At 42.6% G+C, this 15,459-nt stretch overlaps 1 protein-coding gene across 1 annotated transcript; it reads right to left on the reverse strand.

The window, feature by feature from the left end:
• Positions 1-2,507: 2,507 nt before the first annotated feature.
• On the reverse strand, positions 2,508-15,353 carry sass6 (SAS-6 centriolar assembly protein). Its single transcript, XM_014149413.3, has 17 exons — positions 15,127-15,353; positions 14,730-14,790; positions 14,052-14,131; positions 13,876-13,980; positions 13,617-13,791; positions 13,229-13,306; positions 12,990-13,109; positions 11,711-11,902; positions 11,272-11,466; positions 11,054-11,143; positions 10,638-10,817; positions 10,375-10,456; positions 10,100-10,233; positions 9,446-9,571; positions 9,009-9,112; positions 8,652-8,746; positions 2,508-3,196 (listed from the first exon to the last, which is right to left on the reverse strand). The coding sequence occupies exons 1-17, from the start codon at positions 15,189-15,191 to the stop codon at positions 3,129-3,131; spliced, it is 1,950 nt and encodes a 649-aa protein (XP_014004888.1). The 5' UTR covers positions 15,192-15,353; the 3' UTR covers positions 2,508-3,128.
• Positions 15,354-15,459: the final 106 nt, after the last annotated feature.

The following is a 15,459-nucleotide window of genomic DNA, read 5'->3' on the forward strand; positions in this document are numbered from 1 at the left end:
CCCAGTGGCGACCGTCATTCAATGCAGGAGGGGAAGCCAGCGGAAAATACGGAGCGTAGGGGTTGGTCATGTTCTCTAATTGTGCAATGCTTGGCTCAGTGTTCTGTCACTCATGGGGACACTACGTCATACAAAATCTATGGGGGGTACCTCAAATTCAAGCCTCTTGGGTGCTGCCATAGAGTTCCATTAGAAGTACCCATCTAAGATCATTGGCCACAACTAAAATGTTGTCAAATCACATATATACCGTCGCTTTCATTGGACTGATCATATCAACATACTTTCAAAATCTTGCTAGACAAGCAGTCATCGTCATGAATCAAGTCGACAATCTACTGGCAAATCCTTTTCAATCCTTGTCATATGAAGATAAATAATGAAAATAAATTACACATAAAACATATCGTTGCTCATTGGCCATAGAAGATGGGGCCAGAGGGGGTGGCTGCCGTTTTATGGGCTCTTAACCAACTGTGCTATTTTGTTTGTTTTTTGCATTGTTTGTAACTTATTCTGTACGTAATGTTGCTGCTTCCGTCTCTTATGACCGAAAAGAGCTTCTGGACATCAGAACAGCAATTACTCACCTTGAACTGGACAAATCATTTTTCTTTAATGAGTCGGGCGAGAGGGTTTTACTCCAGACAAGACCCTCATTCCCGTCATTCGCATGAGAAAAAGACAGAAATATCGCGGAAGGAGATCGGGGTGCCTTGTAAGGATCCGGCAATGAGTGGCTAATCTGCCTTTGCCATCGGTACTATTGGCCAACGTACAATCGCTGGATAATAAAGTGAACGAACTACAAGCACGTATATCCTACCAACGGGACATTAAAAACTGTAATATCTTATGTTTCACCGAGTCGTGGCTGAACGACAACATGAATAACATACAGCTGGCGGGTTATACACTAACGGCAGGATAGAACAGCAGCCTCTGGTAAGACAAGGGGTGGCGGTCTATGTATATTTGTAAACAACAGCGGGTGCACGATATCTAAGGAAGTCTCAAGGTTTTGCTCGCCTGAGGTAGTGTGGTCTACAGCTTATCATGAGATACTCTCTACCAAGAGAGTTATCTATATTCTTCGTAGCTGTCTATTTATCATCACAAACTGATGCTGTCACTAAGACAGCACTCAATGAGGTGTATACGGCCATAAGCAAACAGGAAACCGCTCATCCAGAGGCGGTGCTCCTAGTGGCCGGGTACTTCAATGCAGGGAAACTTACATCTGTTTTCATCATTTCTACCAGCGTGTTAAATGTGCAACTAGAGGAGAAAAAAACTCTAGACCACCTTTACTCCACACACAGAGACCTCTACAAAGCTCTCCCTCGCCCTCCATTTGGCAAATCTGACCATAATTCTATCCTCCTGATTCCTGCTTACAAGCAAAAACTAAACCAGAATGCACCAGTGACTCAGTCAATAAAAAACTGGTCAGATGAAGCAGATGCTAAGCTACAGGACTGTTTTGCTAGCACAGACTGGAAAATGTTCTGGGATTCTTCCGATGGCATTGAGGAGTACACCACATCAGTCACAAGCTTCATCAATTCATCGTCCCCAAAGCAGCAGCTACTCTTCCTGGGGTCCAGCAAAATTAAGGCAGTTTATACAATTTTAAAACATTCATTCACAGATTTCACAACACAGTGTGCCCTCAGGCCCCTACTCCACCACTACCACATATCTACAGTACTAAATCCATGTGTATGTATAGTGTGTATGTTATCGCGTGTGTGTATGCATGTTTGTGCCAATGTTTGTGTTGCTTCCCAGTCCCCTCTGTTCCATAAGGTGTTTTTTTAATCTAATTATACTGCTTGCGTCAGTTACTTGATGCGGAATAGAGTTCCACGTAGTCATGGCTCTATGTAGTACTGTGTGCCTCCCATTGTCTGTTCTGGACTTGGGGACTGTGACTTTCCACACAATCAGAATAGAAAGGAGTGGGAGGCCCCGGTGCACAACTGAGCAAGAGGACAAGTACATTAGTGTCTAGTTTGAGAAACAGAAAGCTCACAAGTCCTCAACTGGCAGCTTCATTAAATAGTACCCGCAAAACACCAGTCTCAACGTCAACAGTGAAGAGGCGACTCTGGGATGCTGGTCTTCTAGGCAGAGTTGCAAAGAAAAAGCCATATCTCAGACTGGCCAATAAAAATAAAAGATTAAGATGGGCAAAAGAACAAAGATACTGGACAGAGGAACTCTGCCTAGGCCAGCATCCCGGAGTCGCCTCTTCACTGTTGACGTTGAGACTGGTGTTTAATCAGCTTATTGATGTGCCACACCTGTCAGGTGGATGGTATATTCAAAGGAAAAATGCTTATTAACAGGGCTGTAAACAAATGTGTGCACAAGATTAGATAAGCTTTTTGTGCATATGGAAAATTTCTGGGATCATTTATTTCAGCTCAAGAAACCAACACTTTACATGTTGCGTTTATATTTTTGTTCATTGTAGCTAGTTGATCAGAGAGAGACTTAACAGATTCTGAAAACAAAAAGCTTTAATCTACAGATATATACACACATTAATGATCCATTTCATACACCCATATGTACAGTTTTTACACAGCAAACACTGCAGTAGCAATCATTCTGTCGTTGAGGCTCTGTTCATCAATACGCTGGTGATGACTTGCGATTAGCATGTACATGTTAACTCTATGGTTATCTTTTAGCAAATTGTTGCACCATGTGAACAGACGGCAGCTTTTCGTTGGTAGAATGTTTTCACACTGGCTCAAGTATCATTCGTACCAGGACTTGAGTACTATTGAGTGTTAAAAGTTATGAAAACACCCAGAGCAACATGATGACAGCATTAGTTATGTCAATGCTAATTACGAGTAAGACGTGATGACAAAGTTATTTTTTAAACAAACCAACAACTGTAATATTTGGCAAACCGATCAAGTGGCTTAATTACTATTGATTGGTTATCTTTTTAATAAATACTTGGAAACACAGCACAAGTTAAAAACATTAACATAGGTGGAGGTACTGTGAGAATCTGTGGTTGGTCTAACAGTTCACTCTCCTTAGTCACTGTTGTATTCAGTGGTGTGTTGTGGAGTGGACATTACAGTAGTTCTTGGCTCCATTCCTTCTCAGCCAGGGAAGTAAGCGGACGACAGAGAGTGCAGGCCAGGCTTGGCTGGTGGTGGCCTTGGAACATCTAGAGACAACAGGGGGGGAAAATGAAGTTGTATGACAGACAAAATCTGAATCTTAATTCAGCAAGGTTACTGACATAATGTGCAAGACAATAGCTGTGTTCAAATACACATACTAAATGCACTATTTGTGACGTTAATTGAGTATATAGTATGCTTATTATTAATATGGATAGTTAGTATGCCAAAGTTCCTGGCTGTCGTACTAAATTCACCAAAATATTAAGTATACATGAAGAGTACACTATTTCTGTACTTTAGGGACCATATTGCAACTCTTCAGGAAATGGGCGTGGCTTCAGTCATTTTCAGATTTTAAGAAAATGGCGGAAAATATGCAGCCAAAGTACAACGACAGCAGATACAAATTCATTGCTTTAACTAATTAGGACAATGTTAAACCATGTAAAAAAGTAATGACTTTTCAAATAAGTTACCTTACATGTTATGTTCGCTGACAAATTGTTAGTTACGCTGTCCTTACGAACCTCATTACAACCGTATGCACCTGTATATAAGCTAACGTCAGTTGGCTAATAATACAGCAAACTTGACAGTATGATAAGTATAGGCTAACTACACAACGTTTTGACTTGATTATTCACGTCATTCTCAGCTAAATGGTATCGTCGTTGTGCGTTCAATGGACATTCTGCTGCTTTCGTAAATTCGCTCTCGTCTGAGTGTACCAGAGCGCAGAATAATGAATTTACGAGCGCTCAACACCCGTTGAATGTGGCCGGTGTCAGTAAACGTCGGCCAAAAAAAGCGTAATTAAATTGTTGCCAGCAGCACAGTTACAGTCACAAACGCTCTGGATAATAAACTGCCTAACCGGCTCTGCTAGGGCGAGTAAAATGGTCAGAGTCGTCTCACTTGTGTCTGGAAGTAGCTAGCAAGCTAGCCAACATTAGCTTGGGCGCTTGACTGCCGCTGTAAAGTCAGAACGCTCAAATCAACCCTATTCCTCGGCGGAGCGTCCAGTGTGCGCTCCGGGAGCGACAATCCAGATTGAATTTAACACCACACCCGAAGTCGTAAAATGTCTAACTAGTCATTTGTAATGCTAACTAGCTAGCAAGAGGTTGCATAGCAACAGCATCAACTTCCGGTAGACCGGCAAAGAGCTAGTACGCTCAACTGAAAGGATACTGTTCGTTTACAGTATACTAAAATTAACTTACAGTATATACACTCATTATGTAGTATACAGTATGTTAGTATGGGTATTCGAACACAGCTAATGTGTATGATTTAAACTCACGCTAAAAAAGAAAAAAATGCAGAACAAACCCACCGGGCACAAACTGGTTGAATCAACTTTGTTTCAATGCAAGTTGTCAACGTATTGTAATGAAACAGCAGGCAGGGAGCAGGTCTCGAACCCTCGACCTTAAAGCCCGAAGTCAGGCGCCTATCGACTGTGCCGCAATAGCATGCTCGAGCGGCAGAGTCGATTTCCACGCTTATAAACCCAGGGTCGTTACAGTATTATGACATGGAATCTGTGTAAAGTACATTGGACAACATTTTTTTTTTAAGTGCTTGGAATCATTGTTCTTCCTCTGTCAACCATGGTTACCTGCAAGGAAACACGTGCCATCATTGCTTTGCACAAAAAGGGCTTCACAGGCAAGGATATTGCTGCCAGTAAGATTGCACCTAAATCAACCATATCATCAGATCATCAAGAACTTCAAGGAGAGCGGTTCAATTGTTGTGAAGAAGGCTTCAGGGCGCCCAAGAAAGTCCAGCAAGCGCCAGGACCGTCTCCTAAAGTTGATTCAGTTGCGGGATCGGGGCACCACCAGTACAGAGCTTGCTCAAGAATGGCAGCAGGCCGGTGTGAGTGCATCTGCACGCACAGTGAGGCAAATACTTTTGGAGGATGGCCTGGTGTCAAGAAGGGCAGCAAAGAAGTCACTTCTCTCCAGGAAAAACATCAGGGACAGACTGATATTCTACAAAAGGTACAGGGATTGGACTGCTGAGGACTGGGGTAAAGTCATTTTCTCTGATGAATCCCCTTTCCGATGTTTGGGGCATCCGGAAAAAAGCTTGTCTGGAGCGCTACCATCAGTCCTGTGTCATGCCAACAGTAAATCATCCTGAGACCATTCATGTGTGGGGTTGCTTCTCAGCCAAGGGAGTGGGCTCACTCACAATTCTGCCTAAGAACACAGCCATGAATAACGAAATGGTACCAACACATCCTCCGAGAGCAACTTCTCCCAACCATCCAGGAACAGTTTGGTGATGAACAATGCCTTTTCCAGCATGATAGTGTGGCTCAGTTGGTAGAGCATGGTGTTTGCAACACCAGGGTTGTGGGTTCGATTCCCACGGGGGACCAGTACGGGGAAAAAAATGTATGAAATGTATGCACTCACTACTGTAAGTCGCTCTGGATAAGAGCATCTGCTAAATGACGAAAATGAAAAAAATGATAGTTATCACTTTTGCCTTATGGCAAGGTGCTCTAAGTGGCTCGGGGAACAACATCGATATTATGGGTCCATGGCCAGGAAACTCCCAGACCTTAATCCCATTGAGAACTTGTGGTCAATCCTCAAGAGGCGGGTGAACAAACAAAAACCCACAAATTCTGACAAACTCCAAGCACTGATTATGCAAGAATGGGCTGCCATCAGTCAGTATGTGGCCCAGAAGTTCATTGACAGCATGCCAGGGCGGATTGCAAAGGTTTTGAAAAAGAAGGGTCAACACTGCAAATAGACTCTTTGCATCAACTTCATGTAATTGTCAATAAAAGCCTTTGACGCTTATAATTATACTTCAGTATTCCATAGTAACATCTGACCAAAAATATCTAAAGACACTGAAGCAGCAAACTTTGTGGAAATGAATGTGTCATTCTCAAAACTTGGCCACAACTGTAGATGAAGGGGAGGAGACAGGTTTAAGAAGGATTTTTAAGCCTTGAGACAATTGAGACATGGATTGTGTATATGTGCCATTCAAAGGGTGAATGAGCAAGACAAGTATTTAAGTGCCTTTGGACAGGATATGGCAGCAGGTGCCAGGCGCACCGATTTGAGTGTGTCAAGAACTGCAACGCTGTTTGGGTTTTTCCACTCTAAACAGTTTCCCATGTGTATCAAGAATGGTCCACCACCCAAAGGACATCCAGCCAACTTGACAACTGTGGAAAGCATTGGAGTCAACATGGGCCAGCATCCCTGTGGAATGCTTGACATCTTGTAGAGGCCATGCCCCGAAGAATTGAGGCTGTTCTGAAGGCAAAAGGGGGGGTGCAACTCAATGTTAGGAAGGTGTTCCTAATGTTTTGTACACTAAGTGCAAACTTTACCATCTAATTTTTTTTAAATTAGATGTACAGGCTGGGCAGCACCTCCTACTGATTTGGTCTCCCATCCAAGGTAAAAAAATTTTTTACCCCTTTTTCCTCCCCAATTTTGTGATATCCAATTCGTAGTTACAGTCTTGTCCCATCGCTGCAACTCCCGTACGGACTCGAGAGAGAGAGGCAAAGGTCGAGAGCCATGTGTCCTCCGAAACACGACCCTGCCAAGCCGCACTGCTTCTCGACACACTGCTCGCTTTACCCGGAAGCCAGCCGCACCAATGTGTCGGAGGAAACACTGTACAATTGGCGACCGTGTCAGCGTGCATGCGCCCGGCCCGCCACAGGAATCGCTAGAGCACTATGGGACAATGACATCCCGGCCAGCCAAACCCTCCCCTAATCCGGACGACGCTGGGCCAATTGTGTGAACCCGGATCTGTAGTGACAATGCAGTGCCTTAGACCTCTGCGTCATGGAATCAGGCAGAACTCCTATCAGCAATACGAGGTTTATTCGAGCAATTGCAAGGATGATCTCCCTCTCAGGATAAACCCAGATAGGATCTTGACTATTTACAAGTCCCTCAGTCTTTATATGCTCCACCAACACAAAAAGCTTCTTATCCCTCAAAGAGGGAGGCAAGCTTACAAAAGAGATACATAAGGGTAATTAGTTATACTGCCTTAAAGAATTCAAACAAACAAAAACAGGTTCTAACCAGTTCTTACAGCCTATGTGTCTTAAGATAGGGGAGTGATGAGCTTTAGAGCCTAAACAGACAGGAGAAGAATTCAAACCTGGATGGCTTTCAGTGCCACAGAGATAAGGAACAAATAACAAATCACTCCTTTGTTGAGTGTATGACGAGATTACTGGACAGCTGTGGGAAATGACCAGTGACTGTAACAAAAACATTTTGCAGTCTCAACAGCATTAGACTAATAAAATTATTTTGCTCCAACACTTTGTCACAGACTACTACCAATGTGCCATCATGAGAATGATTGAGAGATCTCTTAATAACTAAATATATTTATTGTTCCTATCGAAGTCATTCCAAAGGGTAGGTTTAACAGAGCAAATTAAATGCAACCATACTTTAGAAGTCATATATAATCAATGATAGTATTTAGGCCTATATAGCATTTGCAAAGTCATCCTCCACTAGTTTCAATTAAACCAAGGGTTAAACTAGAAAAATTGACAATACATATAGGCCTAGGGTTTCAAGCTTTGGTTGATTTTAAACAAAAATCTAAGTTAAAGAATAGGAATAAATCAAATCAAACTTTATTTAAGTCTGATTATATTAAGTCCTATTCTTTAACTTGGATTTTTGGTTGAGATGGAGACGTGAAGCCAACATATCAAATTATACATTTTTTGATAAACTGGAATTAAAATCAGACTAAGTCAGTGTCAAAAGATACATATCCTTCAATATCACTTTTGCAATACAGTAAATAACCTATTAACTTAACAAATGATGTGTTGGATTCCTGTCTCCAACTAAAACAAAAAGTTAAAAGAATAGGATTAAACCAGTGGCTCAGATTAAACGATCCAAGCATTAAAATGTTAATATTTGGTTGCGTTATCAACCAAATATAATATAGTAAATAGCCTAAAGTTAAGGCTGACTTACAAACTAATGTAACAGTATTTATTCAACCTTAAAATGAGTAACACATCCATGGCCACATTGAGGTTAGCCTACTGTAGTAGCCTAACTAGTAATGTCTTGTTATCATAGAAAGCATGCATGTTCTAGATAGCATGCAAATGTTGCAGGTCTGTGGATTGCTATAATAATCTGTGCAGAATCTCAAACAACTTTGATCTCTTGCACCATGTACTTTATTCACCCATTTTAAGTTTCACTGTGCTTCATCTAATAACAGAACCACATGACCTGGATTGCAGTTGAGATTACATTTAAAAAGGTTGAAATCTCATTGATCAACGTCTCAACCAAATATTACCCACATTTCCATGTTGAAATGATGTGCCCAGTGGGAAGGGACTTATTAAGAGGCATGTAGAGTGAACTTCCCCTCATAAACTGGCATGAATCACTCAAAAACAAATAACCCCCAGTGTCTACAAAGCAGGTATGGATGTGGTTTTACCTCTGTTGAGGTGCATGCCAGACAACAGACCACGGAGGGGAATGCTGTCGTCTCGCTTCTCGAAGTACTTGGACTCCAACCCAGCAGGCTCGCCACTACAAGTTCAAAAAAGAGAAAGAAGAATAAGACAGTTATGAAGGTGGGAAAAAGGCAGTCTGAATGGAAGGCCCAGAGAATAACGTAGATGGTCTTGGGCTCTTGCTGATGGTGATGCACCATCCAATAAACCGGGAGCTACTTTCGTGTAACAGTGAGCAGAGAAAACGTTTCTGAACACTTCCAAGTTAATTCTGATGCTGAAAGCACAACGTAAACTGGAACCACACATGGAATCCCCAAACAAAGAGCTGGACTCACTTCTCTTTGTTGGAGGGCTGAAGGGGATGCTGTACTGTGGGGCTCCCGTCCCTCACATCCAGAGGAGACATGCCGGGCTTGGTACTCATGGGGTTAAACTGGACCTGCAATTCAGTCCAGGTCAACAAAAGAGTCAGAATTCAAGCAAACCCCCGAATACAGTTGAAACGAGTTAGAAACCACAACATACAATTGAGTTCAAGCTGCCTTAACCCACACCTCATAGAATTGTATTGGTTCTTCCAGGATGAAATTATCGTCGACGTAAGGAAACTTAATTATTAGTGTTTAGGTAAATCATCCAGGTTGCTATTCATGATGTGGGCCAAATTCAAGGCTGTGTCATTGCAAAACCACACCTATTTCAACACACTTCTAAATATAGCATGAAAGTTTAATTAGAATTCAGAGTAACAAAGGAGAAAAGATGAGCCTGCCTTGGCTCCAGGGCCCTGGTTGTGTAGTGAGAAGACGGAGCGGCTGGACAGAGGGAGTTTGGAGTTCAGCGTAGATGTGATGGGGTAGCCCTGTCCGGCCGAGGGGGGACATGCTCGGCTGTCCAGCTGAAAACAAAGTCAAGCACATATGACTTGAGCTGATCTGATTGTGTGCACTTTGCTGGTTGAATCGTAACTTTAAAAAAGGTAGACTTGACAATATGATAGCATTCACAACATTGTCGAAACTTGCAGATAGAAATACAATGAATAGAGCCGACATGATTCCTTGTTATACATGTCGGAGGCAAGTTTATTCATATATCTGAAAACTCCAAATCTTTGTGTCTTGCCGCCTGCGTAACACGTCCCTACTAACAGAAAACAATCATATTTAAATCTGCCAAATGCCAATAGCAGCAGATCGTCTTAGCAGATTCAACTTTTATTGAAGTCTATAAGCAGGACGTTTCCCTGCCTGTGTATGATGTCTTATTGCAATCTGCCTTTAAGATGCATGCATACAACTCAAATTAACTTTAAAAATCGACACACGTATCTAAAGCTGCAATTAAAAACAAACACAATACCCACTGCAACTAAAACATATCAAACCAATATCTTAACGTGTACTATGACATGTTTAGTGCTTACCATGTTGTGAGATGCACTGCCCATCCTCTGTCCAGCTGAGGCTGAGAGAGCTGAAGGAGTCTCAAACTTTCCAAGGGTCTCCGGCTTCCTGGATAACTGGTTCTCATTCAGCTGTTTGTTCAGCCACATTATAACTGAAGGATAAAACAAATCCATTGTTGAGGGGGAAGACTAAAGGAATACAAACAGTAGGTCATTTGATAACAGCCAAGGTTAAGCGCAAAATCATGTAGTTGTATTTTGTGTGAACCATTTCTTTAAAAGACCTTCCATACCATTCTCGTTTGTTTTCAGCACCTCCCTGCTTTCGTCTAATTTCTGAACCGTCTCTTCCAACTGTTTCTTCAATTTCGACACCTACAGTGGAAGTTACAACAAAAAAGATCAGTCCAAACTTGACACCAAGAATGATGTCAGCGCCCACTACTCCTCAGAACTTGGCTTGCACACACACACGGTCTTTCGGCAGCCATTTCTGACAATTTTTGTTATCCTCAGATTCGCATTTAAGGTAGTAGACACTAATGGAAACACACACCTCCTCGTCTCTATGCTTGAGCTGCTGCTGAGTGTCCTGGAGGTCTCTCTGGGCTTTGTGCAGCCTCTCCTGGGTCTCCTGAAGCACCTTCTCCTGAGACACCATCACAGTGTTCTTCACCTTGATCTTCCCCACCAGGCCCCTCAGCTCTCCCTGCAGCTTCTTGATGATGCCGTTGGCCTAGGAAGTCAACATGAAGTAGTGTCAAGACGATACTTCACCCCCACCGTGTTCTTTCTCAAAGGGGACGTGATCAGACCCAAGACAAAATTGGTATCAATATTTAGACTCAAATAAGTGCATGGGTGGACAAGGAGTTGTGGATTTGAACTTGACTGGATTGAGTCTGTGACCATGTATTTTCAGACCATGACATGCATAACAAAAAGCCATGACTGGAAATGTAAGTAACCCACCTTTATGAGTTCCTCAGACAGGGATTTCACTGTGGCTTCCAGTTTTCCTATTTGGAGTTGTTTGCTTTCGGCATTTCCTTCAACTGAGTTCTACACACAAACACAGAATGTCATAATTGACATAATTCATTAATATTCATTTTAACAAAGATCCTGGCTTTTCTGACAGTATTGAGGGGGTAAATGCTCTCCATTTGCCCAGGGGACTGACTACATACCTTCTGTTGCTGAGTGGCTTCCAGCACTTCCTTGGTGCGGAGCACGAGCTGCTCCTTATCTTTCATCTCCTGCTCCAGGACTGCCACGCGCGTCTGCAGCTGGTTCACCTGACGCTCCCTCTCGTGACACTCCGTGTCCAGGGTGCCGTTCTCCCTCCGAAGAGACAGGGCCTGCTGCTTCGCTCGCTGAGACTCCTGTTCACTCACACACACGTCAGCAGGTTATTTAGACATTGGTGGTCAACATGGCGGCAAGATTTAAATTTCTCTATCAAATCAGGAATTCAATATGGATGTCCAAAAAAAACACGCATGATATGAACCGACAGATACTTATCCTAGGAGCGTTTCAGACTTAAAAGGTTTAACTGTTCACAAAAGTGGCAGTTTTTGTGAAATTTCCCCCACTAACTGAAGGCCCCTTGCTTCCCCCCCTCACCTCTTCCAGTCCCACTAGTTTGGCTTTGAAGTCGCGGATGGTGGACTCGCTCTTGTATCTCTTCTCAGTCAGGTCCCTGTTGGAGGCCTCAAGCTCGGCCAGCCTGCTCTGCAGCTGCTGGGTGCTCTTAGTGTGGGCTCCCTCGAGCTCCCGGCGCAGCTGCTCGTTTTGCTGCTGCAGCCTGGTTTGTGTCTGCACAGGGCAAGATGAGAAACACCACAAGAGAAAACCACTTATTTTGAGAGAAATCATATAAAACCTAGTAGCATGAGAACTACTTTAAAAGAAGAAGTGAGCTTCTCAGTGTACAAGAGAAAGTAGTGTACCATGTTTTCTGTCAATATACATAGTAAAATAATGGTTTATTAATAAACAACTCTAAGGGGGCCCTTTTTTCTCTCCCAAATTCTGTTTTATATTTTCCCAAATTCTGTTTCTCAGTTTATTTTTCCGGGTTTTAGATTTCTTTTGTTTTTCACTCTCAAAATTACAATAGTTCATAAAGAAACAGATGTTCTGGGTTGATGTCAATGCTTAAATCACAGAACACCATTTATTTTACGTCTGGGTAGATTTTTGTGTGTGATTCCCCTTTAATTGCGCATCTGGCCCTTTAATTGTGCATCTAGCGAGTGAGGAATGTGCCATTGAATGTTCTGGTCTAGTGATGGTTCTGTGCTGCTGCTGCTCATTTCACAGCAAAGTTTACAAATAAATAATAGATACAAATGATATACTTACTCATTATATAATTCTCCCAGGTAAACCTACTTTGCAGTTAACATTTAATTGAGAAGGTTTTTGGTTAAGTTTCTGTCAACCCACAAGACAATTATCACATCAACTGGCCACACATGGAGTGAGACAAACACGCGCACGATACAGACAGACAGGGGAATATTTCTGGAAATCAATTGGCTGAGTGTTAGGTTTGGCTTTTTAAGCCAATAGTGGCTAACCAAGGGCGGGATAATTTCAATGTTGTGTTGATTAGATAGTAGCTGGGAGCTTGCGGTGTCTACTTGTGAGATTTGTTCATGACAGTTTTTGGTGGAACACGTGAAAATTGCATGTAATTTCAGAATTGTTTGGCGAGCTTCTCATAGGTGGGCTGTGAGCTACTGGTAGCTCGCTATAAACCTGTTGAAGACCCCCGTCATCTCAAATAGATAAAAAAAACATTCAAGGTTTTATGGCTCCTGATAACTGGAATAGCACTTAGACTACTTCAGGCAGTTAACTAAACATCAGACTTATAATATGAGAAGTTACTTGATACCTCCAAAGCATTCTCCCGCTCTGCAGTGAGGTCCTGAGAGTGGCGGCTCGACAGAGCGCTTGTTTGGCTGGTCCACTCAGACCGAAGCTTGTCTAGCTCTCTGCTCTTCTCCGACAGAGTCTGTAAGACACGTTTATATGAAAGGTGACCGTTTCAAAAATCGCGACCCACTTAAGATGTTACTTCTCCCGCCTACATTTTTAGATGAATCAATCAATTCAGATCAACTACTGCTTTACCTGTTGTGTGTAGCTGAGCTGCCTCGAGAGATCATCTTCAGTCTTCTTCAGCCTCTGTTCCAACTGCTGCTTCTCCTCCTGACAGATCAAAATGGGGGGATAACTTAAAATACAACGAAGAAGTATCTCAGACTTTAGTATACTGCAGTCTGTGTTGCTTCACGGAATCTCCTTCATAGGTCTGCCATCAACCATTCCCAAGACTGAGGTCACAAAGACAACTAGGGGTGGTTTCCCAGACACAGATGAATCCTAGTCCAGGACTAAAACCAACCTCAATGGAAAAACTCCACCAAAAATGTATCTTTTTTTTTTTAAATCCAGGACTAGGCTAAATCTGTGTCCCTGAAACTAGTGTTTCTGAGGGAGTTACGGGAGATTCACTTACCTTCACACAGGAGAGACAAACTGCCAGGTACTTCTTGATCTCCACGTCAGTGCCATGTAGCAGCTTCAGAGACAGGTGAGTGAGGTGCTTGAATGCGTTGGTCTCCACAACATTGAGGTTGGCAGGGCTGTGGTCTAATACTGGGGATGATGGAGATGACAACTGGAGCAGAAATCTAGGGAAAGGAGAGCAAAGAGACGTCACGTCCATGATCTCACAGTTAGCGGAGACAATCAACAAGCTGAGAGAGTCTTCTCACCTTGGATTCTCTTTGTCTTGCTCCGAGATACACTGGTTTAGCAGGTCTATAAACTTCTGAGGAAAGGACGCAAAGTCTACCAACAGGCCCTGTTGAACTTTCAAACTGATGACAGAGAAGACGTAGGATTAGTGTATGCTCATTATAGTGGGCACAATGACTGAATTGTAAGATACCTTTGAAAGTCCTCCTCTGATATGGCAAGGTTGTACAGAAAATAAGGGTCGGTGTCATCTGTCAGTCTCACCAGCAGATCCTAGAACGCAAAGTTGTGTTAGTTACAGTGGCTTTGTCACTAACTACTTACTACCTTGAGGGAAGGACTGACATTTGGGAAAAGCAGACATGATAGGAAATCCCTTGAACAGGGGACGTGCATCGTCAACTAACGTCAATCATTATGCAGAATCCAGTCGCTAATGTTTGTAGGTCAGCCCTTGAAAACCATTAAGGTCCATGAATAGCCTAATCCATACATGCCTCCCCAGAGAGCCACCCTTTTGCAACTTTCACTTCCATTAAAACACCCACTAACAGTTATGTGGCTGTAACGCTGCATTGCTAATTAGGACTGGTGCTTCTCCATGGCGTTTTACCATGAAGTGAGAGACTGGAAACATTGTGTTGATGTCTGTTCTGAGGAAGTTACCCCGCTGTGGTATGATGTTGTATTGATGAGTCTATCTTTAAGTTGGGTATTTATGCATGCCCACAGTAGTAAGCAATGCATTTCGAGATCAATGCACTGGTTTCTGAAACACTGCTCATTCACACTATATAAAAGGAGGGAGGGTGATGATGGGAAAATAATCCAGTCTTGTAAAACACCAACCAAGGTTGTGAGCACCACTTACCCTTTTGTGGACTGGATTAGTTGTTAATTGAAGCTCAATGCCGACTCTGATATTTCCTCTCCTGTAATGTAAAGTTAGCAAGAAAGATTCAATCAATGTATTTTTAGTCGTATATTTAGGGATATTTGTTATCATCAAGCGCCATCTGGCGAGTGGCGAAGATGACATTTAACGTTACTGAACATGCTAACTTAGCTAGCTAGCAATGTAACACGTAGCACAGCTTGCTGGATAGTCTGTAGCTAGCTGATGCCCAAACACGGCTATATCAAATTGATGAGCTATCTAGTTAGGCCGCAAGTGTCGATATTGCTTGATATCTAGCTAGTTACAGTAGCTAGCTAACGTTAATTATGTTAGCTAGTTTACGGTAACGTTAGCAATCAATCGAACTTACCTTTCTTCGCAATCTTTGCATTTGACGTGCACTTGCAATCGCTTGTTAAAAAGTGTTTCTGTCATGATTGTTTCATACTCCCAAAAATGTAGTGTTTAAATTGCAAATTCCAAGGTTAGATTTGTATGGCCTTTGTTAAAAAATAAATAGGCTCTTCAATTTCGAGTTTGGCGCTTCTCTCCCGCGAATAACCGTTGGGGAAACATCCACTCGAGAAAGAGGCGACGGAAGTAACGTCGAAAAATAATGTGCGCGTTCCAGATCGTCTAGATTGCAGACGAGTGGTGGAGTAGCACAATGTGCTGCTTCACTTGTTGGTCGATCTTACAGTCA

Source organism: Salmo salar, chromosome 16 (assembly GCF_965601325.2).
Source record: "Salmo salar chromosome 16, fSalSal1, whole genome shotgun sequence".
Classification (NCBI taxonomy): Eukaryota; Metazoa; Chordata; class Actinopteri; order Salmoniformes; family Salmonidae; genus Salmo; species Salmo salar.